This window comes from Hyaena hyaena, unplaced genomic scaffold, assembly GCF_003009895.1.
Source record: "Hyaena hyaena isolate Hyena2069 unplaced genomic scaffold, ASM300989v1 scaffold_59, whole genome shotgun sequence".
NCBI classification, from domain to species: domain Eukaryota; kingdom Metazoa; phylum Chordata; class Mammalia; order Carnivora; family Hyaenidae; genus Hyaena; species Hyaena hyaena.
Window position 1 is genome coordinate 933,022 of NW_024080691.1, and position 27,128 is coordinate 960,149.

The 27,128-nt window shown below is 37.3% G+C and overlaps 1 protein-coding gene across 9 annotated transcripts in view; it reads left to right on the top strand.

Annotated features, from left to right (window-relative positions):
- DLG2 (discs large MAGUK scaffold protein 2) overlaps positions 1-27,128 on the top strand; it is a 1,380,463-nt gene that overhangs the window by 662,391 nt on the left and 690,944 nt on the right. For all 9 annotated transcript variants that reach the window (XM_039231798.1, XM_039231799.1, XM_039231801.1 and 6 more), the window contains one exon: positions 78-131. In XM_039231798.1, coding sequence (XP_039087729.1) covers positions 78-131 — 54 coding nt within the window. The remainder of the gene's footprint in view (positions 1-77; positions 132-27,128) is intronic.

The following is a 27,128-nucleotide window of genomic DNA, read 5'->3' on the forward strand; positions in this document are numbered from 1 at the left end:
ATACGTTTAACAGATCCTATCTCAGAATAGACTACTTGTTATTTAAATTGTTTTTTTTTCTTGTTTCTCTTTTTTAGGCCAGCCCTGCTCCTATAATTGTCAACACAGATACTTTGGACACGATTCCTTATGTAAGTAACGTTTTTATTAAGACTTTCTTTAAAAATTATGTTAGAATTTAATCAGCTAAATTTAAAAATCAATACATATTCAGTACTACCCAATCTCAATAATCTTATGAAGTGTATAGAAAGAGTTTTGTGAGTTTTGTTTTAATATTTGCTAAATCTCAGCTTAGTTATGGAAAAAGTTTTTCTCTTTCATTCATTGTTTTGCAAAACATAAGGGCCTATCAGGAGAAAAAAAAGCCCATTGTATTCAAATAATGTTAGTTTCCTGACTGGTTCCCTGAAAAGATACTGAATTGCTTATAGAAGATATGTAAACTAGGAATCATCAAATCAATTTCTCTAGTAGCACCTAGGACATAAGTCAGCTATCAAACATTTCATGGATTTTGCTGGGCTTCTAAGAAGAGTTGGAACAAATTTTTGTAAGGGTGTAGTCTATCTGTATATAATGACAGGTGTGGTCTTGTGAAAGCCTGCAGCATGAGATAAATACTAGGATCAGACAGATCGGTAAAGCCTGGGATTCTGTACCTGTAGTACAACCACTATAATGGCCAAATTCTTGACAACAAAGTTTAACTAGGAAGGGCAGATTGGAGGGCGGCAGCAGGCCACAAAGTGGGTGAGTGGTTGACATTTTGGAGGTGCGACGAGGCTTTATGAGTGTCCCTAGCTAATGGATAGACAGTAGTGATTTGCAAAGGTGGGACAGACACAGGCGTGTGTGTGTGTGCGCGCGCAGACAGAGGATTTGAAGCAAGGAGAAGAATCTCAGGGAGAATGGATAAGAACAGATTCCTGGTCTTTGATTAAATGAATAAGACTCATGAAGCACTTAAAAGATTACCTGGCACAATGTAAATGCATGGTTAGGTATCAGCTATTCTGAATCTTAGACCCCAACCCCAAATGCCTACACGGACAAAGTAACTCCCAGGAATAAACGGAGCAAGAGCCATGAGGACAGCAGGGAATCGAGAGCACATGGTGGTCCAAAGGGGGCAGCTGCCACTTGTCTCCAGTGGATTGGTACCAAAAAGAGATATGGACCAAGTGCTGCCAAATAATCTAACTTTTCTAGAGAAGTTGGAAATTTGAATTTTTATGTAAAAGTTTGGAATTTTTAAATATAGACACCTGATTTTCCAAAGTTCATGAACTGTGTGCCAATAGTCCAGAGGCTGCCCTTTGGGAGGCTTCTGCCTCAAAGGAACTAGAAATCCTGAGCCTGTCCTCCAAGGCAGGACTCTGCCACAGGGGAGCAGAATGCTAGAACTGGAGTACAAGGTTGGGATTTGATTACAGGAACAAGTGACTAAAACTAGGACACAGGGTTAGGATAAGAATAACAGCAAGCTTGACTTAGTGCTGACTCACCTGAACTACCGAGCTAGGGATTCTTAAATCTTTCTGAACAACAGTCATTTGGGGTCAGACAAGAAATGGGGTTGAAAGCTGAGTGGTAGGAGTTAGTGGCCCCAGTTCTGGAAAGACCAGATCTCTGTTAGAAGAAGGCAAAGAAATGCATTAAAGACACACAGTGTCCACTATTCTGTCCTTCACTCTTCCCATCTTCCTTCATTAATCAAACATTTATATTAGGATTACTGTATACCTGACACTAAGTAAGTAACAAATATTAACTCAGTCCTTAAAGCAATCCTATAAGATAGATTCTGTTAATTTCTTTATATTACAGATAAGAAAACTGAATCATAAAGAGATTAAGTAATTTTTTTCAAGGTTGCACAGAATGAATTTAGATAGACTGGCTAAAGAGTTTGAGGTCTCACTTAACTCCTATCCTATAGCTTCTTATATTCCCTCTTTTCCTCCCTTGTTTTCTCTCAGTTTGGGAAAAACTTTGCCTTCCCCTCTGCTTCATGTGGCTTTGGGCGGAAGACAACGTGTTACAGAGGCAGAGATCCATTTAGATTTTAAGGAATTTTGTGTTCTTAGTCTAGAAAAACTCTTTGCTATATCCATTGGCAGAGCAGATGAACAGTGCTTTGAAGTAGACATGGAGCACAGAGACTTGATTTTGTAAGTAGGACTGCTTTCTTGTGGTAGATCTGTATTATTTCAAAACCTTCTATTAGGATTCTCATGCCTGAACTGCCAGATGCCCTCATGTACAAATAATTTATCAAAAGAATTTAAATATTTTTGGAGATACTTGATTGATATCCCAGTTAATTCACTAGTAAAATAAGTTACATATAACAAATTAATCCAACTGCTTTCTGTTCCCTAAATATCAACTTTGTATGTGACTTTGAGTTCTTCCAAGGGCCTTTTTTTTTTTAACCTTCAACTTTTTTGTGCTTAATGCAAAACATCTCTGAGCTTTCTTAAGTCAGATCTTTAGAGAGGACTCCTGAGCAGTTTGGTGTGGTGAAAATGCCCCAACGTGTTTCATGGCAATGTGTTCTTAAGCAACTCATTTAATTTTTCTGGATCTAAATTAATCTTTAAGACAGGAATGATAATACCTACCTCAGAGGCAATTGTGGGGATGAAATAAAATCATGTGTGTAAAAATCATGCTTTTTTCAAAAGTTTATTTATTTATTTTGAGACAGAGAGAGAAGGAAAGAGAGAGAGAGCAGAGGAGGGGCAGAGAGATAAAGAGGAAGAGAGAGAATCCCAAGCAGGCTCCAAGCTGTCAGCACTGAGCAGGACTTAGGGCTCAATTTCACAAACCATGAGATCATGACCTGTATTGAAATCAAGACTCAGACACTTAACTGACTGAGCGTCCCAGACACCCTGAAATGATGCTTTGTTAACTTCTGGATCATAGTTTTTATTATTCATTTTATTTAAATAATAAAAACTTATGTAGGGATGCCTGGGTGGCTCAGTCTGTTGAGTGTCTGACTTCAACTCAGGTCATGATCTCACAGTTCATGGGTTCAAGCCCCGTGTCAGGCTCTCTGCTGACAGCTCAGAGCCTGGAGCCTGCCTCTGATTCTGTGTGTCCCTTTCTTTCTGCCCCTCCCCTGCTCATGATCTGTCTCTCTCTGCCTCTCAAAAATAAATGAATATTAAAAAATTAAAATAAAAACCTGTGTAGTAACACATGCTAGACCCTGAGAGAATGGTAAATATGACTATTTCCCCCCATATAAACATGAATGCATTATCTATTGAAAATGGCAGATGTAATGCACAGCCATTAATGTAGATATACTTTGGCTCTTGGCACAGATCCAACTCTCCTTTCATTCCTGACTCACTGGGTAACCTTGAACAAATCACTGTTCCGTTTGCAGTCTATTTTCTCATTCCCCAGTGCTCTATACTTTGTTTTCCTCTTTTCTTTCTCATGTTCTAGTTGTTCACATAATTTCAGGTCTATTTAATGAAAAAACGATCTCAGAGCTCCCTAGAGCATTTCAGTCATGTTGCATAAGAGTATTTCCTTATTCAAAAATATTACCTAAATGACAAATTTTAACATGTATTATTGTCCTTCTTGCAAATAATTTCATTACAAGTAAATATTAATTTTGCCAGTGAGCAAGTTTGATTTTAGATATATATTGTCCTTGTGGAAACTATTCCTTGGCATGCATATAAACAGCAATTGAATAACTAGAGGAAATCTGTGGTCAAAGGAAATTTTTAAATTAAGTGTCTAATAAGGCACAAAAATATTTAAAGAGGTTTCTGCCTTTTTTAGACAGGAAGTTAGGGGTTATTAGAGCTCCTAAAGTCTCTACCATTAACAAATGGGAGAGGGGATGTCCCTGAGATTCTTATGCACAAAGACTTCAAATAAACTTGTTCTTTCATGATGTCATGATATTTTAAGGTTTAGTATGACCTTACATGTGGTATAATCCCACCTCTTCTGCAAAGCAGGAATCCTCTATATGAGGGTTAAAAATCACTCAAGTAAAACCAAAGAGAAAAAGCAAATTGCCACTTCAACACTGTAGTTTACATTTTTCACTCTTATTATTACTGAGTGAATAATAAGTCTTATTATTCTTCCCCATTTTATGTTAAATATTGTCTTATGGCAGTTGAGGAATATACTGTGTTCTTAAAGAGTTCACAGTGAGTGGAGATTGCATATGATCTGTAAGTCCACATCCCTGAAGGCTGATTCAGCGACAACATACCATGTTACTCTCTCAGCACTCTGCAACCAACTGACATGGAAGCCTCCCTCCTCTCCTGACATACTTCTGTCCTTTAGTAGACTGGCCAGAGTCGTATACTGAACACCATCCAAACAAACCCCATTCTTTCTGCTTTAGAAAAGATAAAATTGATCAGAGAGATTCTACAATGCCTTTTTCTCCATCCTTCTCTACAGTTCATTTTATAATGGTTATATTTTGACTTGTTTTCTGGACATTTACTGTAATGAATAGTATACTCAAGAATCATGAGTTTTAATCTTGTTAAGGGACTTGGGATCCAATGAATACAAATTTCTCATTTTATAGATACAGACATTCTAGCTCAACTAGGAAATGGTAGAGCTTGGTCTATCATTTATTTTATCCTACGTAACAGTTTTTGGTGTGCAACCAATAACCACATAATCAGTGGCATATAACAATAGGCATTTATTCTTCCCATAAGTGTTTGGTGGTTGGCTGGGCCAGCTGCTTTAGACTGTAGATTACCAGGTTGGCTTCATGTGTTTGATTCTGGGGCTCAGAGGGTGGGACAGTACTACCCAGAGTATGTTATTTTCATTGTAATGGCCAAAGCACAAGAGGACAAGCCCAGTACACAAACAGAGTTGAAGGCTGTCTTCACATGACATGTACTAACACCCCACTGGCCAAAGCAAGTGATATTGCCAAGCTCAAAGTAAAGGAAGGAGTGAATATTTGCTAAACAAGAAACTAATTTACCATACCAAAGTTTTGAATAAAAGGGCTAAGAATTTGTATATTTTTAAAGAAAAACAGGTATGAAAGAAAGAAACTTACACTTTAAAAATATTAGTAGGTCAATGATAATAAATAATCACAGTGTCAAAGGGACCTAGATCAACTGATATGGGAAGTGAGTGTCTAGATTATTAAGGATGTTTAAGAGAAACTATGGAGAAATAAAAGAACATCTAGCAAGTATTGACAGTACAATGACCCTAGTTTTCGTTGAGACACTTTGTTGTCTGAAACTTTGTTTCCAGAGGTAGAAATAATAATGGAGACAAGGGAATTTGTTCTAGAAATTCCAGGAATGTGGCTTTGAAAACATCCCAAGAAAGTGAAGGAATGAGAGAAGTAGAGGAGAGGAAAGAAGAAAGATGGATTAAGTTACACAAAAATATGAGAAGGTCCTTAATAGTATTGATATCTTTTGGAGTCCAGAGCCTTTTGGGGTCCAGAGCCACTGGCTAAGTAAGAATTCTTGAGATTTCTTTGGTGCAAAACGGTGATTTTATTAAAGCAAGGGGACAGGTCAGAAAGAACTGCTCTGGGGTTGTGATGAGCAACTGATTATATACCATGCATTTGAGGAAGGTAAAGGCAAAGAGGGAAGTCTCCAAAAAGGACTTCCATGTGCTAAAGAGGACTCAGAGGAAACCAGAGGCTTTGCTATTGTCAAGCTAAGGTTGTTTTCCCTCTAGTAAGGTATTCACAGTAAGACAAGACAGAAGTTTATTGGAGGAATGTTTTACTCTGCCTATCTCAAATAATTGTCAATGGGCTGCAGATTATAGAGAAATTTAATTTGGGGGCACCTGGATGGCTTAGTTGGTTAAGCATTGGACTTCAGCACAGGTCATGATCTCCCAGTTCTTGAATTAAAGCCCCACATTGAGCTCTGTGCTGTCAGAGTGGAGCCCGCCTCAGAAACTTCATCTTCCTCGCTCTCTCTGTCCCTCCCCCACTTACTTTCTCTCTCTCCTCCTCAAAAATAAACATTAAAAAAAAGAAAGTATATATTTAAAAAAGATGTTTAATTTTATTTATATTTTCATCTTGCCTTTCTTCCCTACATCACCATAGAGGGGAGAGTGGTGCTAGGGCTCCAAGAAACTAATTCTATAGGTTTCAGGAGGCTAAGCTATTGATAAAATTGTCTTTTTCTTGTAATTTACTAAGATATTTGTAAATGGATAGAGACCCATGTCCTACATGACTGTGATCTCTATCAGTTAACAGTTTGTTTTCCCCTTCCCCTAGTTCTTCAGCAGCCAGGAGTGCCTGTGGAATGTCACAGATATCCCACCTGGAGAGAGGAGGGGGTAGTTGGGGTATCAGCTTGCCTTATTCTGTCTTATCAGCGTCACTCCTGTATTTGACCTCCAAGATCATTTATATAAAGGTTATTTGAAAACAATAAAAATATCTTTACAGTATTATCAGTGATATTTTTGCAGAGAACTTTAAATGTGAAAGGTCATTGCATGAAGACACAGCTATGCTTTTGGGATACAGGACCAGAAAGTGGTCTTAAGGGAATCAAATGGCCCCAGGAAAAGTTGACAGTATAGTAAAGAGTGTTGAGAAGAGTGGAGGATGAGAGGAGATAAAGGTTAACATGGGTTCAGGGATGTAGAGAAGCAATCAAATTAGCAGTGAGATTCATTCAAGAGCCAAAGAATGGGCTTGAAATGAAGAGGTGTTTTTAAACAAGGTTTACATAGCATTTCTGATTGATTCCAACAGCAGGAAGCTTAGAGTAAGAGCTCTCAAAGGAGGAAGTTACTCTGTTGAAGAAGGCGGATGACCAAACACTTGGTCACAGAGCAGGACAGTGAATTCCTCTGAGTCACTTTGTACAGTAACAGACCCTTATGATTCAGGCTGCTATTCACTCTTAATTGGATAGTTTTCCAGAATTACCCATGAAGGCAGAGGTAGCAGAACTTTGCTTGTTTCTTTGAACCATCATGGTAGTGATTAATAATGTTGTTTTAGAAAACTTTGCTGATCTTAGTACATTTATCTTTCACAAACACGATTCTTTTTTCCCCCTTGAACACTATTAAAATTGTACTGTCGATGTTTTTATCTGTTGAGAATATAGTATTACCTACAAACTAAAAACAAAAAGAACCTAAAAAATCCTTACCTCCCAGAAAATGGCTTAATTTAATTTTGACTTAAACTGTGTCCATGAGACAATAAGAGTTTATCAAGAGAAGCAAAACTATCAATATTTATTCTAGGGGCACCTGGTGGTTCAGTGGTTAAGCATCCAACTTGAGCCCAGGTCCTGATCTTGTGGTTTGTGAATTTGAGCCCCACATTGGGCTTACTGCTGTTAGCCTGTTAGCACAGAGCTCACTTGAATCCTCTGTCCCCCCTCTCTCTGTCTCTCTTCTGCTTATGCTCTCCTAATAATAATAATAATAATAATAATAATAATAATAATAATTTCTTATAAAAATACTTATTCTAAAGTCACAGTCAAACCTAGTCAGTCTAAATCCATGTTTCAGCTGCCACAATCAACAGATCTCCTACTCTTGCACTTGTTACTTTGATCTATGGGTAGAGATGGAACATAATAGTGCTTTTCAAATATTAATGTGCATAATAAGAGTGACCTGGAGATCTTAAAATGCAGATTCTGATTGAGTAGGTCTGGAATGAGACCTGAGAGCCTACCTTGTAATAATCCCCCAGGTGAAGATGATATTCACTTGTACACACTTTGAATAACAATATTGTATAATGAGAAAGGCTGGATTTGGATTCAGGAACGACTTGGGTTCTGAGTCCACCTCTGACAGTTAGTACTTGTATGAGTTTTGATTAAGTCAAATTATTTGTAAATGTATTATTTGTAATGGGAATAATAATTTTTGCCCTGCAGGAATTGTTATGGGTATTCTTCCTAGTATATATAGATGGTGCTCAATAATGTTCATCACGAGATTGAGAGGGATAGTGTGCCTTTAATAAAATGGAGCATTCCCTTAATTTGATCTAGAACTGCTGAGTCAAAAATGTAGATGCTACAGTTCGTTCAGGGGTAGATCCAGATGGTTATGCTGGTCCATCATACTACCGATATCTAGACATTTGCTTTTTGAAATGGACTCGTTGCCTAGCAACATTGTTATTACCTGGGACCTTGTGAACGTAGAATCTTGGGTCTCATTCAAGTTCTAGTAAATCAGAATCTGTGTTTTTAACAAGAACCCCAGTGATTCATATGCATATGAAAGTTTGAGAAGCATTTGGTTAATATGACTGAAACTTTTTTTTTTTTTTTGGCTTGGATCCTGCTCTTTGTTCTTTAACTGCAGCTTTCAGCTTGTCCTTGGGGCAGCTGCCCTTTTTACTCTTCACCTTAAATATATGTGTACCTGTATGAAAAAGGATCAATTCAGTTCATTTCAACAAATCTACAACTATAGCAGCTACTATATTGTACTTGCTTCTAAACCTGGGTTCTCCAAGAGAGAAGCTACAAGCCTCACATCATTATTTACATTTAATTAAAATAATGTAAAATCAAAAAGTCAGTTTCTCAGTTGTACTAGCTACATTTCAAGTGTTCAGTAGCCACTGTGGTTAGTAGGTAATGTAAATTCTACAGTGCAAACACAGAATGTGTCCATCATTCCAGAGAGTTCTATGGAACAAAATTGTTCTAGATAATAAATAATAAAAAATAAATAGAAGGGGGAACTAGTGTTAATCAAGGAGCCACTATATGCTAGGTGCTTTATGTGTATTACCTAATTAATCATCAAAATTATCCTCTCAGCTTTTGTGAGTTGGTTTAATTTCCTCCTTTTTACAGTTAAGAATTTTCAAATTTTCTAAGTACTTACAATTCTTCTAAGGAATTGTGGGGTATGTTCATTGTTCATATGGAAGACATGGTTCCTGTCCTCATGGCTCTTAAAAGCGTATTAACTCTCCAGACTCTCATACATGACACATGTTGAGGCAAGTGCAAGCAATTGCTGAAAGCCTTCTTTAAATTCTTTTTAATGTTTTATTTAATTCTGAGAGAGAGAGAGAGAGACAGTGTGAGCCGGGGAGGGTCATAGAGAGATGGAGACACAGAATCCGAAACATGAAAGCCTTTTTTAAAGTTCAGCGATTCTCTCATGATTTTCTTTTTGTGAAATTATAAAACTCCTATTTAGACTTAAATGAATCTTTTGGGGTGCCTGAGTGGCTCAGTCAGTTAATTGTCCGACTTCAGCTCAGGTCATAATCTCGGCAGTTTGTGAGTTCAAGCCCCACGTTGGGCTCTGTGCTGACAGCTCACAGCCTGGAGCCTGCTTTGGATTCTAAGTCTCTCTCTCTCTCTGCCCCCCTCATGCTCATGCTCCATCTCTCTCTGTCTCTCAATAATAAATAAAAGCACTATAAAAATTTTTAGACTTAATGAATCTTTTAAAATCAGGAAATGAATAGACGAACTGATCTATTTGCCCATTCATGAAGCTACTTCCATCCTTTTTCCCTGGGCTCCCCTTAGAGAATGTAGTTTGCTGGCAACCCTACTGGTGGCTCCTTGTCCATTGGGAAACCTCTACACAGGCTAGTGGGAGAGGTGACAGTGAGAAAATATAACAGTTGTAGGTGGGCAGGGGGCAATGAGAAAATGTAATAGTCATCCAGGTGGAGAACGTGGTTGCTGGGTGAGAGTCACCACACAGGTCCTTCTTTCAGGCAATGGTCCCTCTGAAAGCACATGCCTCATATACCTGGGCATAAATGCCACTTTTGTTCCAAAGAGCTCAACCTGGCAGAGCAGATTTAAGAAAAAGAGGAAATAATTCTGAGAATATTTGAATAATTTCTCTACAGAACTGCTACTCAAAATGTGGTCTGTGAACTGATAGCATCAGATCTTACGAAGCAGGTTATTAGAATTGCTGAATCTCCAGCTCTACCCTAGATCTATAGATCCAAAATCTCTGGGGGGAGGATCTCAAAAAACATAGGTTTTCACAAGCATACCAGTGAATCTTATGCACACCAAAGTTTGAGAGATGCTAGTGGGAATCCCATGAAGTTTCTGGATAATGGATTGGAATGGGGGTGAAAGATAGGATAGGAAATACTATATAGAGGAAAGACAAAATATAAGGATTCACTAAAGTATAGTGGTAACACATTTAGTATTAACCTGAGCCAGCACTTAATGTTGTTGTTGGTGGTGGTGGTGTTAAATCACTTGGGATGCTTTTTAAAAGCATCACAGTCTAATGGAGTATGGTGGACAATGCTTCATTCTGGTTCACGCTCTTAAAATACCCCTTGCATTCTCTGCCTCACTCACTCTTTTGCATCCTAAAGGATTCAGTTAAAATTTTTTTTTTCTTGGAAACCTAGGTAAGTCCTAATGCTTCTGTTGTGTATTTCCACTTGAGACTCTTCCCTTTCAAAGAAGTTGTCATACTGTATTGTAACTGTTCAATGCCAACGTTTCCTTTAGGGCGTAAACCCCAAAAGCACAGGGGGAAATTGTTCTATTTTTATTATTTTCTTACCTTCATTACCTGGTACATTTTGGCTACATTGGTTGGCTGGTTGAATGAATAAGTGAATGATGATGTGAAGAAATTGCTTTAAGGGAGTATGGTATTAAGAACCATCTCCCTTGAGAAAGTGAAAGAAAGGTAGAATTTTAGCTGACTCTTAAAGAAAAAGTAAGATATTTTTAGGCAGAGAAGGGAAAAGGCATTCCAGGAAAAGGAAATAATACATGCAAAGATCAGAGGCCTGGAAACTCACATACACTGAGTTCTCTGAAGCTGCAGCACAGCAGTAACAGAATACGAGGTTGGGAAGGTATGGTTCAGTCTGACTATGAAGGTCTTTTTTGCTTCTTAAGGGATTTGGACTTTATCCTGTAGACATTGCCAGTAATATCATCTTCTCATATATTTGGGAATTTATAGATATCTTTTTTTTTTTACCATTTTACCTCTAGGACCTTGTTTATGTCTGCCTATGTAGTAGATACACTGAAATATATGGTGAATAAATAAAGCCAAGGAACAATAGTGGTCACTTAACAGCAATGATCTGCAAACTTTTCTTGAGTCTTTTATATACTTCTTTATCTCCTTGTCTGTGTTCACTCTGTTCCAAAGGAATAACTTTTTTTTTTATCCACACTCATCTTTTAAGGTCTCAATAAACTTCTACCTCCATCAGGAAGCCCTCATTAATTCCTTTAGGCAAAATTAATGCCTCCCTCCTCCTTGATTCCATAGTATTTAACCCACAGGAGATTGTTCACATTAGTAAAAAGAGGGTGGACTCTAGTTTTTTTTTTTTTGTTTTTTGTTTTTTGTTTTATTCTACCATATACTAGTTGGGTAACCTTGGAAAATTAACTTCTCTGACCCTCTTTCCTCATCTGTTAGTAGAGAGAGTAATAGATATCTTGCATGGTGCATTATTTAGTATATATGTTCAGTTACATACAGCAGAGAGCAAAATAACAGTGCTCTTGCAAGGTAGAAATGTATTTCACATATAACAGTCCATAAATGGGTGGTCAAGAACTGGGATATCTGTCTTGCTCCACAAGGGCTTAAAAAGATGGGACCCAAAACCTTATCTTCTTGCTCTACCACCCTTGGATGTTGCCCTTGGGTACATAGTCACCATGATGACATGCCAAGAAGCAGGTTAAAAGAAGTACAGAGGGACGAACATTTTTTCTCCCTTAAAACATGATTTCCCTTTATATCTCAAGAATTAGAGCTTAGGTATAAAACAATACTTAATATGGAAACCAACTTGACAATAAACTATTTTAAAAAATAAGATAAAACCATACTTATCTGCAATGGTAGACAGATACATGTAATAATTTCATACTGAACATTCACCCAAATGAAAGGAAAATACTAATTCAAAAAATGTATGTACCCCTATGCTTGTTGCAGCATTATTTACAATAGCCAAGATATGGAAGCAACCTAAGTGTCCATTGACAGATGAATGGGTAAGTATGTGTTGTACACACACACACACACACACACACACTGTAATATTACTCAGCCCTAAAAAAGAATGAACATTGCCATTTACAGCAACATGAACAAACTTAGAAGGTATTATGCTAAGTGAAATAAGTCAGGTGGAGAAAGAAAAATACCATATGATTTCATTTATATGTGGAATCTAAAAACATCCAAAACCACCACTAAAAAAACAAACAGAAGCAGACTCATAACCAGAACAAACTGGTGGTTACCAGAAGGGTAGAAGGAGAGGGAATGGGCAAAATAGATGATTGGGATTAAGACGTACATATTTCTAGTTATAAAATATATGTCATGGAGATGAAAAGCATAACATAGGGAATATAGTCAAAAATACCATAATAATGTCGTATGGTGACAGATGGTGACTTTACTTATCATACTGAGTATTGAGTAATGTACAAAATAGTTGAATCACTATCGTCTACACCTATAATGAATACATTGTATGTTAATGATACTTCAATAATAAATATTTTTTTAAAAAGATTTACAAAGCAAAATATAAGTTTTGTGATTCTGGTCTTAAAACTATCTGTAGATCAGGGTAATCCAATTATCTGCCTCACTATGTAGTTCTTTCTCTGCAGAAACTAAATTCTCATGGATCATTCTAATTTTGTTTCTTACCTTGTGCCAAATATTGTAGGACTAGTGAGTTGTAAAGCCCATTAAATGTGTTAGTATTTTTCACTGTATTTAAAAAAGTAATTTTTCCTTCTCACATTTCTTTGAAAAAAAAATGTAGGCAACATATATGATAAAAAGAGATCATGATAAGTTGGGTGAGATCAAACAGAGGAAAGAAAAAAGAAGAGTGATCATTTAGTAAAAAGCAAAACTAGTAAAGGAAATGAGAGTAGAGTAATAAAGAGTAATGGCTTAAAATCTTTGTATTATCTTCCCTTAGTTTTAAGAGTATTATTGAAATGAAGCTAAACACTTTTTCAAAAAAAAGAAAGCAGAAATACTAAAACATTTTCCTAGGGCCTCAGGAATTTTACGTGACATTTAAATAAATTTAAATAAATTTTATAATCTTGTATCCTAGTTAAATTTTGTTGGACATTTAAAGTGACTTTCTACACCGATAATCTTCATGTATCAATTCTTAGCGGGTAACTATAGCTACTTATTCTCTGGGCAATTGAACAGACTCCTTGTCTCTTTTTTGACTATTCCAAAATAAATCCTTCCTTTGGTGTCCACACATCACTATTTGAAGTCATTCAAAGTCTCTTTCTATTGCTGTTCATCCTTTTTGAGTTCATCTTCGGGGAACAGACTCTAAAAACAAAACAAAACAAAACAAAACAACTGTCTTTCTCTTAGTGGTTAATTATCTTTCTTTCTGAGAGGTACATAATATTGGCTACAGATTGGCTTTAGTGTCTGGCAGTCATAAATTTATGTCCTTCGTGGCCCACCTGCTAGTCCTGTGACACTGGGCATATTATCTAAAGGTTCTATGACTCCATTTCCTCACATGTAAGATGGGATAACATCATCTACCTCATGGGTACATGTGTTAAATGAATTACTGAATATGAAGCACTTGCTATAGAACCTGGTACATAGCAGTCAATTACTTCTGATCTCTGACTTTTTTTGTAGACGAAATCCATCTTTAAAATAATAATCACATTTTGGGGCACCCGGATGACTCAGTCAGTTGAGAATCTAACTCTTGGTTTCAGAGTTGTGGGATTGAGCCCCACATCAGACTGCACTTTGAGCATAGAGCCTGCTTAAGATTCTCTGTCTCTCCCCCTCTTCCCCTCTCCCCACCCCCCCTCTCTCTCAAATAAAGTTAAATAAATAACATTTTGAGAAAAAAAAATTCTTGATTTTGTTCAAAAGATCCAAGTGAATCAGTCTCCCTTGTCTATAGCAATAGGATCTAAGACAAAGATGCATTGTCCCACACTGGTTCGTAGTGGGAGCTCTCTACCATGTGGCTTTCAATGGCTGTCTTCACCTAGTGTCTTCCTTTTTTCTAAGTGTTTCATATCTCAACCCCTGAATTGCTTTTCTTCACTTGTGACTTTCAAATTCCAGTTTTGATTGAATATTTGAATAGCAAAATGAACTTTCATGAGCTTTTCCTTTAGTGAAAAAGCTTAGTTGCTGCTTCACAAACAGCTATAATAGCAATGTATTTTGATTATCCTGATTTCAACCAAGTGCTCCAAATGATGTTTTGCCCAGAGGTGTATTATTTTGAAAATTCAGGAGTATAAAACTCAAAGAATAGCTATCTAATGAGGTATCATATGAAGGAAAAGTCATCATGAAAAATAACAGATAAGTTGAACAGAATGCTGAGAGCAAACAATAGCCATTCATAATCACTATCTCTTTAAAGACAATCTCAGAAAATTTTTATTTATTTTTTAACGGTTGCTAATAGTTTTCCTGATACCCTGAAGCAGTAGTTCTCAGCGTTAGCTGTACATTTTTTTCTCTTGTGTGTTTTAAAAATACTGACGCCTGGACTCCAGGAACAAAGATTCCTTCTTATACTGGCCTGACTATAGCCTGGGTGTAGACATTGCTGTGTTTAAAACCTCCCTAGGTGAATCTTTGGTGCAGCAGAGTTGGAGAACTGTTGACTTAGAGCTGTAAAATGAAGAGAGTTGGGTCTATTTGATCTGAAATTATAAAATTAGACACCAGCACTTATACTGCTTATTATTTTGAGGAGGAAAAAAAATCCACTAACCATAGTGTGGGCTCTGTCATAAATCATCATGAATGTTAAAGCATGTAGTCTTTCTAATTCATTGTGAGTCTGAAAAGACCTTCCAGTGAAAGTGGTTGGGTTAGTGGACTCATTATAGGTAATAAACTGAGCTTGCCCCCTGTTAACTTGGAAACCGACACAGCCACAGCTTAACAAAGCTGTCTATTCAATATGCATACCCCCAGGTTCAGACGTGATCAAGTTAATGAAACGCCCCTCTGAGGGTTGTTCTTCTGACACATGTCACCATTTATGAGTTGTAATTGGGTTAATTAAAAAGAGAGGCATGGTTTATGCTTGATCAGTGTGCCTATAGGCCCCCAACAAAACTAGGAAAAGAAATTTGCAGGCCAAATGACTGCCGAAAGCTGGTCTGGGGTTGACCTTTGTAATAACCTAAGGTTCAATGTAATTAGAAACAATCAAATGTCTAGACTCTATCCAAGTCCTTCAGAAGCTTTCCCTGACAACCTATCTCACGGAGCTCTCCCCTTCACCAAATGCCTATTGCTTCTACCTTAAAAAGCACACCGTCAAAAGTATATTTAATGCCATTTTATTTGATGGCAATTTGATTTAATAAATGTCTGCTTTAATGACAAGATGATCTGGCTTCTTCAGAATCAAACATTATGTTGGCAGGGCCAAGAGCATAGGCTCAGTGTCCAAAAGCGGCCCTTGAGTTAATATCAGCACCACCACTCCGCTAGATGCGTGAACTTGAAGTTACTAAAACTCATGGAGCTTTAATTTCTCATTTGGTTAAATGGGAAAAGCTGGAAATTTCTCATGGTACTGATAAGAGTGATCTGAGTAATTTCATACATGGTTTAGTAAATGGTAAGAATAATAGTATTTAATAATTGTTGAATTATATGCTAGGCACTATTAAAAATTCTTTACATATGTTAATGCATGCTATCCTCACAATAACCTTAAGAAATATATTGTTATCTATTGTTATCGTGACTTTACAGGTGAGGAATCTAAGACAAAAAAGAGATCTTAACTTGTCCAAGGTTACACAGCATGTGGTGAGGGCCATTTAGTAAGAATGGCATTATGCTACCTTGGCTCCTCAGTAGTTGTAATAAAATGTAATTTGCAGAGTTACTCACTTAAGAGACTGATGAAGACACTTAGAGGAACTAAGGTCAAACGCAGTATTGTTACACACCTCATTAATAAAAGGTCAAAGAGCTACAAAAAGAGGGAAGTTGTTCCAGAATGTGGGAAATGGGAAATCTGCAAGAATACACGTGTTCCTGTTAAAAGCTAAAACCCAAACTGGAAAGAGATCTTAAAAGTGGCATTAGTCATGCCATTGTGTGCAATAACTAATCAATATGAATTGAGAATGAATGATTTGGGGCAAATTGGATGAAAGTAACAAACAACATGCTTTCCTGTGTGTTATTTCATTTAATTCTCAAAATATTTGTGAAGGAAGCAGTCTTTTTTATAGCTAAGGAAACTGAAAGATGTTTTGAGGTCATGAAATCTATGAAGATTATATCATGAGTAAATGACAAACTGGACCTCACTTAGGTCTTCTGGCTCCTCCCAACTAACTGGCTGTGTCATTTGTGACAGGTCTTATGGGCATTGCTGGAGCTCATCCTCCTTCTCATCTATTACTGAGGGAGCTCTCTTGTGTCATGGTTTTGGTCTCTTTAATTTATTTTTATTTTTATTTATTTTTATTTTTACTTTTATTTTTATTCATGATCTCTGAGTTACATACTGGTATTAAGTACTGTGATTCATTCATATAACAAAAGTTTTTGAGGGTCCAATGTGTGTCAGGCACACTTCAGTTCAATTAATGAGAGAAGAACAAAATTTTCACTCTCATGGAGCTTACATTCTAGTCAAAGTACACAGTAAACAAAAAGGAAGCTATAAAATAATAAGTGCTCTGAAGAAAATGCAGCAAAGTGCTGGGATAGTGCTATTAGGTGTGGGGAGGGCAGTGGCTTCTTCAGAAAGAGGATTTAGAGAAGGCTTCTTGGAAAAAGTGATGTTTAAGTTATAACTGAATGAGAAAAAGTCAAACATGAAAAATCTGTCAGTAGTGCTGTTTTTTTCTTTTTTGTCTTCCCCCTTCCTATTTCATAAAGCCCGACTTCCATTTGCATTTTTAAAATTTATCTTCCTTGCGGTGCCTGGGTGACTTAGTCGATTGAGTGTTCAGCTTCGGCTCAGGTCATGATCTCGCAGTTCATGGGTTCGAGTTCTGCATCAGGCTCTGTGCTGACAACTAGCTGAGAGCCTGGAGCCTGCTTCTGAGTCTGTGTCTCTCTGCCCCTCCCCTGCTCATACTGTCTCTATCTCTCTCTCTCAAAAATAAATAAAAAAACATTAAAAAAATTATCTTCCTTCTTTATTCATTCCCTGTCTTGGTCAGTAATGGCACCTTGAACTCAACTTTCCAAGCCGTATTCCATTTCTACTTCTACTACATCCTGACTTCTTCTGCTTCACATCCCTGAATATATGTGGTTACTAATTCTTATGTAGAATTGTTTACTAAATGTCTCTCTTCTCTGTCCCATGTCCCCATTGTCAAGAACCTTAGGCCCTGCCTCCTTTATCTCTAGGACTCCTGAAGTTGCCTCTGAACTTGTCTCTTGCTTTTTCTGTCTTTTGAGTTCACATAGTTTTCTGAGTTATTCTAAAAGCCAGTTATACTCCTGTCATTTAACTACCGAAAAACCTTTAATGGCTCTGAATTGCCTCACAAAATCTAAACTTTGTAGTGTGATAGTTTAGGCTTTTTACAAGTGCCTGTCATCCTTTGCTCCCCATCTTCCTCAGCCCTTTCCTAGAATATATCCTCTGTTCCCACTGCATAGAAGTTCTCCCAGTTTCCTCAACATACTGTATTCTGGGTGATTTTTATGCACACAGTTGTCTTTCATTGATGCCCTATATCCCTATCATTTCTTTCCTTTAATTCAGTAACTACTTTGAATGTCACATTCTTTTTGAAGCCCTTCCATATTTCTGTACATGAACAATGAGAATTAGGAAAAGTGGCATACCAATCCCAGAATAAGAGCAACAAAATCATGGGGAAAAATAATTTTTCTTGTGCATAAATGAAGTCAAAAGCTAGGCATGGTGCTCTATAGTTTAAGAGATCTAAAGTCATTCTGTCTTAATTCTTCTGGCATTGTAGCCCAAGGATCCCTGTTTGTCAGTCACTTCATGGTTCAAATGGAACTGTAGCTTCACTGCCTCACATTTCAAGCACCAGGGAGGGATATGAAGAAGAGTGTGTTTCCTATTTTTAAGGACATTTCCAGAAATTATGTAGGAGAATCACTGATAAAATGATTATTCATTGATTAAAAATGGTCATGTTTCTACACTTATCAGAGAGAGGGTAGGGTTAGCTTTTTCACTGGGTAACAATTTCTAAGGAGAAGAAAAAAGTAGATATTCAGAGGCAGTTAACAGTCTCTGCTACAGTCATTCTCTGTGTAGCATTATTAGTATTATAAGGAGGTTTATTCTTTTAGGTTTTTTTTTTAATGTGTATTTATTTATTTTGAGAAAGAGAGTGTATGTGTATGTGTGCGGGGGGAAGGCAGGGACAGAGAGAGAGAGACAGAGAGAGAATCTCAAGTGGCTCTGTGTGGTCAGCGCAATGCCCAGCATGGGTCTCAGTCCCACAAACCACAAAATCATGACCTGAGCCAAAATCAAGAGTTGTATTCTTAACCACTGAACCACCTAACTGCCTCTATTCTTTCTTTCTTTATTTTTATCTTTCACAGTCTCATCCTTCCATCTTGACTCACACATGCTATAGAATACAAGACATCTGTGTCATCCTCTATGATCTGGACCTTGCCTTTGTCTCTACTGTTAATTTCCAGAACTATTCATCTCCTCATAATCCATTCTATTGAAAGCTTCCAGTTTGTCTGACTGTTTCACACTTCTGGGAAACTGTATGAATTTTTCCTGTAATTGGAATGCTCTATTTCAGTCCCACTTCTAGTCTATAAGTGCTCTCCTTATGCATCCTTTACCCATCTGGAATTGATCTTGTATTCACTTTTCTTGTTCACATATCTGTTCCCAACTAAAGCATAAATTCCTTAAACATAAATACTGTATCTTATTCATTGCTAAATCTCTAGTACCTAGAAAATGACCAGGAAAAAAATCACAGACTCTTATTGCATTCTTGCATGAATAAATGAAATGTACAACTGACATACATATGTATTTATTTAATATTTTGTAAGCATTTATTTATTAATATTAAATCAAATATCAGGCTGCAGGCTTGATGCTGAGGTACAGTAGCATGGAGTTTAAACTCATGATGAAGGGGACAGACAACAAACAGAATACTTTTAATTGTGAAAGAGATTAATACAAAAGGAGGAGGAAACCAACCATCCATAATACTGTGGGGCTACTAGCAGGATACATTTCAGTTATTTATAAACATGTTGGGTTTTTATTTTGTTGTATTCCTCATGAAAAAAAAATGATGAAGAAATTTGTTGCTATCTCATGACAAGTTCATGCCTTTGAGTATGGCTATCACCAAGAGAATTGTTAATTAGCTGCTTTCTTAAGTTCAATGACTTGAAAAATTATAACATGCCAAGCTTTGGATGTGGATGGAGATTAATGTGATTGTTGACATTAATAGTTTAAAATAAATTATGGTGGTGAATTAAACTCAATTAAAATTTGTAGAATGTTCATCTCTGTTGACTGGCTAAATGTTTATAATGAGAAACCTTTAGTTATTCGTAAAAAAATTATATTGAGTGCTTGCTCAGTACTGGGTGCCGTTTTAAATGTTTTATATGCATTAATTCATTGAGTTCTCATATCAACTAATTTAGTTTGATACTGCTCTTATTCTCATTTACAGGTTAAAAAAAATAAAAACATCTGACTTAAAGATTAATTTATGTGGCCACAGTCATATAGTTACAAAGGCAAAGAGCCAGTAGTAAAACCCAAGCAGGGTCTGTGCTCTATACCCTTGCTACTCAAAAGGGTAATCTTCAGGGGTGCCTGGGTGGCTCTGTTGGTTAAGCATCAGACTTTGGCTCTGGTCATGATCTCATGGTTCCAGAGATCAAGCCCTACATCAGGCGCTGTGCTGGGAATCCAGAGTCTGCTTTAGATTCTTTCTCTCTCTCTTTCTATCTCTGCCCCTCCACTGAGCACATGGGGTTCTCTCTCAAAATAAATAAATAGATAAACTTAAAAAAATGTAGTCCTCAGACTGGCAGAATCAGTATCACTGGGCAGCTTGTTAAAAATGCAGACTCTCAAGCCCACCCCAGCCATGCTGAATTTGAATCTGCATTTTAACCAGATCCTTAGATGACTCAAATGCATATCAAAGTTGGAGAAGCACCGCCATAAACCACTACTGTATACTGCCTTAGAGGAGCATAAAATGGGAGTTACTTTCAAATGCCAGATGTTTATTTAGTTCCCATTACCACTTGGCCAGACACTTGTGTCTTCCTGTAGCCTTAGCAAAAACTAAGATGTGGAATGTTCCAGGCCATAGAAGTGTTCCCTTAGAGAATATGTACTTTCGATTTCTTATGTTCTTTATCACAATGCTACATCCACTCTGGGAATCTGGCTGCTTGTTGAGATTTAATTAAAATATTAGTCAGAAATGTTGACACCACTGACCTCCATTTCTGTGAACCACTTGGGTCATGTAGATTAAGAGAAATGTGGTATCATTTCATCGTTAAAAGTGGTTATACTATGATACTGAAAAAATTTGGAATGAGGAGGCTAGATATCAAAGCAAAAAGAACATTTTAAATCCTCCATTGATTTTCTTTCTCTGTGTTTGCTCTTTCTTATTGCAGGGATACCTGCCAGCATCATTTTCTTCTTTCTCTGGTTTATAACTTTTCCATTAAAAAGTAATTTGAAAGACAGTATGGCCAGAGAATTTTATCTGTACCTTTCTTATAGCACTTTATCATTTTGTCTCACAGTTATTTGAGTGCCTAGCAGGGTATAATTACATTCCGTAGCATATAAAGAATGTGTGTGATAAACCAGGAACTGTGCCAAGTGGTTTGCATTTCCTCAGATAACTCATTTGATTCCCACCACAACTTTGTAATGGAGATGTGCTTGTGATCCTCATTTAACACATAAGGAAACTAAGGCCCAGAAAGTTTAGAAATATACCCAAGTCTCATAGCTTGTAAATGTTGAAACTGAAGTTCAACCCAGGCAATCTGACTCTAGGGTCCACCTGCTTTACCAAGTACTATAATAGCCAGTCATGACTTCATTACAAGCAGTAAGGACAGAAAGTAACATAAATAGTAGTAGAGTTTAATTTTATTTTGGTGGATCCTGAAAGACAGTTACTGCCTTACTTGTGTTTCTGAATTATATGTTTAGTCTTACAAAATTACACTTTTTAAATGATAGATATTTCGAACATCTTATTGTTCAAACAGTTCCCCTTTTTTGACATATCATATGGCATCAGACTATATAGAACATTGAATTAGAATTGCATGGGCATCGAGTTTGAAGATCACTTGGCCAAAACTCTTAAGAACTATTTGGCATTCTTTTCCCCTGAATTTACTAGCATGAACCACATATAAATTAGCAATTCATAGTGAAGAGTAAAACTCTGATTAAAGTCTGGTTCCCTATAGGTAAAAACTAGCAATTGAGCAGCTGCCAAGGAGCACCAATTAAGTGCCAATGAGGGTCAGTATGAATGTGTCAAGGGCTAATGTGCCAAAAACAATTAGTCTCTAAATCTCTTTGAATCATAGTAAATCTATGACCTGTGCAATTAACACAAGCATGATTGGATTTGACTAAAAAGCAACAGAAGAACTCTGGAAGATATTCCCAAATAGTCAAGAGTGGAAGCTTGAGGTGGGGTCAGAGAGTGGTAATCAATAGGAATAAGAAAGTCCATCATACATACCCACGAGGCAACTAGAAGACAAGTCTGATACTCAGAGAAAACCAATCATGAAATCGTCATCTTGGTTTTATTTAAAATGATCACAAGATTTTATAATCTTCCCATATAGTACTATAGATCCAAGCTTGTGAGTCCAGATTTTGTGGTGTGAGATGATCTAATTTACCCATGCATGGAACATATTTTTTTTTTTAAACACCAACGCTACTTGACACAGAGTTAGCTGTCAGGAATATTGTTGTGTAAGAGATTACTTCTGCCCTCAAGCAGTTTATAGTTTAATTAAGGAGAAGACTAAACTACTGTAAACAAATAGCTACAACTTGTTTTAGGTCCTGTGACAAAAGCATATAAAAGGCTCAGTGAGGACGCAGGAGTGTTCAATTTTCTTTGCAGCTTTCCATGACTACCATGACCTTAAGAGATATCTCATCCATTTCCTGGCTTCCTTTCTATCTGTATCCACTGTGCATTTCTCTCCCTAGGACTCATTCCCTCTGGCCATACAGAATTCATTTTTTCAATCCTTCAATGATCTTCCTAACCTGCATGCTTTTGCACTTGTTCTTCTCTGTGCCTGGAATGTCTTTTTCTTTTATCTCCATCTGACAAAATTTGACTTACCTTTAGAATGAAACCTTCTGAAATGTTACCTCTTCTGTGAAGTCTCCCCCCTCCTCCTGTTAAATGCATGCTCCTCGGTGTCCCAGAAACCTTAAACTTAACTCTGTTGTAGTACATATTACGTGAGATTTGGTTATCCATCTGTAGCTCCTTGAGATAAAGGTTCTGTTTTAATATCTGCCCCAAGATTTAGCAGAGTGCCTGACATGTACTGGGCTTGCAGTAAGTGGGTTTTTTTTTTTTTTTTTGATACATAAATTAAGTTATTCTTTCTTTTTAAAATTTTTAATGTTTTATTTATTTCTGAGAGAGAGACAGCATGAGCAGGGGAGGGCCAGAGAGAGGGAGGGAGAGAGAGAGAGAGAGAGAGAGAGAGAGAGAATCTGAAGCAGGCTCCAGGCTCTGAGCTAGCTGTCAGCACAGAGCCCGACGCGGAGCTCGAACCCACGAACCATGAGATCATGACCTGAGCTGAAGTCGGACACCCAACCGACTGAGCCACCCAGGCACCCCAATTAAGTCATTCTTGAACCTATTTCCTTTTCTGCCCTGTGATGTAGACAGTCAGTTCACATGTATTACAAAATATGTCCCATTGGAAGTTGTATTTTTTTTTTTAAGATTTTGTTAACTTTTTGAGAAAGAGACAGAGTGCAAGTGGGAGAGGAGCAGAGAGAGAGGGAGACACAGAATCTGAAGCAGGCTCTGGGCTCTGTGCTGTCAGAGCCCGGCATGGGGCTCAAACCCACAAACCATGAGAATATGACCTGAGCCGAAGTCAGATACTTAATGAACTAAGCCACCCAGGCTCCAGGGAAGTAGTATTTCTAATTGATTCTATATTGACCTATTTGGGGTTTAAAATCCTATTTAACTATGAAGTTTGTGTTTCATCTTTCACATCATTAGGGTTTTATATGACATTTCTTATTTCTGAATTAGAATGAAGGCTAGTCCTGTTTGTATGAACTTTCTTAAACATTATGCCTGATTTCAAGGGGTGCCTTTTCAATCTAGATGAGTGTAGAAACATTCAAACATGCTAGCAGGCAGCTGACAAGCTATGTAAATGAACTTGTAATCTGCTATCCCAAATGATTCAAAACCAGTAGGTAAAAATTAGACAAATTCCATCCTAGTAATTCAGTAACCTAATATCACAAAAATATTTCTGTTAGGGGCTAAAAACATGTCACTATCCTAGTGTGAAGATTGGTTAGAATTCGAACAAAAATTTAAATAAAAGTTGAGCAATAAATGGACTAGCCAAAAGACTGTTTAAGTTTACATCCATGTAAAAGAGTATGATTAATGCTATGAAAAACATAAAGAAAAATATAGAGATTTCATTCTCCAAGGAATATATAATGGGAAAAAGGACAAGGTAGGGAAGAATGTCAGCCTCAATGTCCCATCACTGTGTGTGTGTCACGACAGTGGCACAGAACTGATGGCAAGAAAGCCCATAAAGGAGAGGATTGCCTGTGAATCATATTCTAGTGGAATAGGATCAATAATAGAATATCCTGCATAAAAATGGGTAGGTTAGTTAGGACATTAAAAGACCTGATGCAAGACCTTCCTGATGTTAGAAAGAATTGTCATCTCCAGATCCCAGAGAGGGGTTTGAGATAGGAGAAACTGAGACTAATTTCTGTGAACGTAGCTTTTTAATTTTTTATAGAAGTTTGCTTGTTTGTTTAGAGAGACAGAGTGTGTGTGTGTGAGCATGGATTGCCCTTCCACAAACCTCACTGCCCTTGGGCATGAGAGCAATCATGCTTGAGCAGGGAAGGGGCAGAAAGAGGGAGAGAGAGAGAGAGAGAGAGAGATAATCCCAAGCAGGCTTTGTACTGCCAGCACAGACCCCAAGGCATGGCTCAAACCAATGAACCACGAGATCATGACCTGGGCCAAAATCAAGAGACAGATGCTTAACTAAGCCACCCAGGTGCCCCTGAATCTAGATTTCTTTAGTTATCAAATGAAGTTAATGATCCCCACTTTCTAGTTTCTATGTGCATTTGTCATATATGCATGTGTGTCCATGTAGATAAATAAGAGACTGACTAAAAGTGTATTATAAACTTATAGAGGATATTCCTGTATTGTTATTAATAATCAATTCATTCGTTACAGAAATATCTACTAAGTACATTTACTATGTGTGAGACCTAATGTAATATAGTAATGCAGCAAAGAGGAAGGAGATACTGAATCCATGTTTTCAAGGAGGTCTTAGGCTTATAGGTGATAAAGGTAAGCAAACAAATGAAACTCAATATGATCACAGTTAAGAGGAAGAGGTACAGTGGGATACAAACAAGGAAGCAATTAATATTATTGAGGTCAGGAGAGGGAGATGTCTTTTGTAAACTAAGTCTTAAAGTATTGAAAGAAGGTCCCAAGAACCGTGAGGTTTGGGGAAAGGCACTCCATAGAGAAAGAAATGTATAAAAGAAGACTCAGAAAAAAGAAAAATCCTAACAAGTCCAGTAAACTGCTTCTGGTGTGGTATTGTGGACATAGGGTTTACAGGACAAAGAATGTGATAAGAGAAGGTACAGAACAGGGCACTGTTACTGTAGCAGTACCACAGTACAGTGGTTAAGAGCGGTGCCTCAAACACACTTCTGGGGTTTGAATTCCTATTCTCTGGCCTGGATGACTTTAAATAGTGCCTTAGCTTTCTCATCTGTGATATGGGGGTAATAGTAGTACCTCTCTCATAAGGTTGCTTCAGAACTGCATCAGTTAATATATGTAAAGCACTGAAAAGAGTGCCTGGTGCATAGTATGGAGTGTATGACTTAGCTGTCATTATTATGATTTTCCCAGCCTCTTCTTTATTCTTATTTCCCCATTTATTATTTTGTTCAAGAATATCCAACAAAAGTATGATGCAAAGAGCAAACAACCCTCTTAAGAATTTAGATTCATCATGCTTGATCAGTGAGATAGAGACAAGCTAGGGTGGACTGGATTCAATGGGGTTGCTGGACTCAGCTGGCTGCTCCATTATTCTTCATCCTGACAACACCATTATTTGTGGCTAAATACCTGTACTCTAAAGTACCTGGAAATGACCACTCTCAACTTCCTCTAGCCTAGGTCGGAGCTCTGTGCTACATCCTTTCTCAAAGTCCTCATAATCTGTCAAAATAAAGCCAGTTATATCTGGGGAGTAGTGGGGATGGGCATGTATGAGAAGTTGGGGAATTTGGTTTTCGTGGGAAGGAAAGCCATTTGTCTTCCATCCTCCAGTTCTTCCTGACAGTGACCTTGACCCTTGAAGAGAAAGGCAGGCTTCCATGAAGGGAGGAGAGAGCTCTCCCTTCACCTGAACTTCCTGGTGGGTTACTATTTATATGTTGGAGAGGGGGTGGAAGGTTTAAGAGAGGATAGGATCACTATATTCATGTGTGATGAAAGCTTTTTAATTTTTTCCCAATTAATATCCTTAGAAGAAAGACCTTTATGCCTCCAAAACCTGGGGCAGGGGCAGAAGGGCTGGCACTGGCCCATCTACACATAAGATGACCCACTGAACATGCACAGTGATAATGTGCATAAAAATAATAATAGATGATAATAAAAGTAGATCTTAGTGGCTAGAATATACAGGAAAATATCCTAGAGAGGTTAAGTTCCTAAAAAATATGCTGTTTGGCTTCATTTACCCAGAAAAGCACATTATTCCCTGACATATTGTATCTCAGGCAATTTCTTATTCAGGACAGCAGTGTTTCATTCACAGTGCTTCTTGGTCTGACCACCACTGAATCACTCCTCACTCTCGGGTCATGTGTGTTAGTTTCACAGTGTAACCTGGCCTTTTCTGTTGACATTGCATCTTTGTATTGGATTATTCCTTAGAATTTCTATTCATGCTTATCTTAATATTACTTGGGAGCTGAACAATAACACATCTTACAACATTATGGCCTGTTCAGGAGTCTTACCTGGCTTACCCCACTACACTGGAGGAAGGTTTAATAGTAGGAGAGACATGCTGAGCATTCCCATTACACAGGCAAGATGAGCTTCACAAAATATTAAACTCCTTAACATCTTCATTAAGCCATGCATCAAGCAAGGACTTTATCACCTTTTTTGTTCATTGGCAATTTCACCAAACTGATTATGTGTTCTTGGTATCTTTCCCATTAATAAGAATTAGGAGGGTTTTTTAATAGTCATTTAATTATCTTTAAGTGTATGTTTCTGCAGCCATCATTAAGCTCTAGAGTGGATTTCTACAAGCTGATCAGAATGGGGTAGGTAGAAGCCACAGTGTGAGACTTTGTGCATGCCCCCTGATCTCTTTGGGTGAGCCTAAGATTTGCAGCTATAGGACCAGAATACTGATACCCATCTCCTAAGGCTGAGGTTAGATAGATGATGTATGTGAAAAGTACTTGATAGGCTTTAATATGCATGAGATTTTGGATATTATTGCAAATGTTATTAAGTATGGAAGGAAGAAAAATTGAGTGCTTTATATAACTTTCCTTTCATTCCTGTCTTTTTTGCAATATATCTTCTAGTTGAATTCTAAATTCTGGTTGTAATTGTGTTAAAACTAAAAAGCCAAAGAGTTGCTCTAGTATAATATCTCTGTGAAATGTCATCAAATATTAATTTATTATAAACACTAGCACTTAAAATATTAGAATATATTGCCCTGTTAATGTTAACATAGTATCA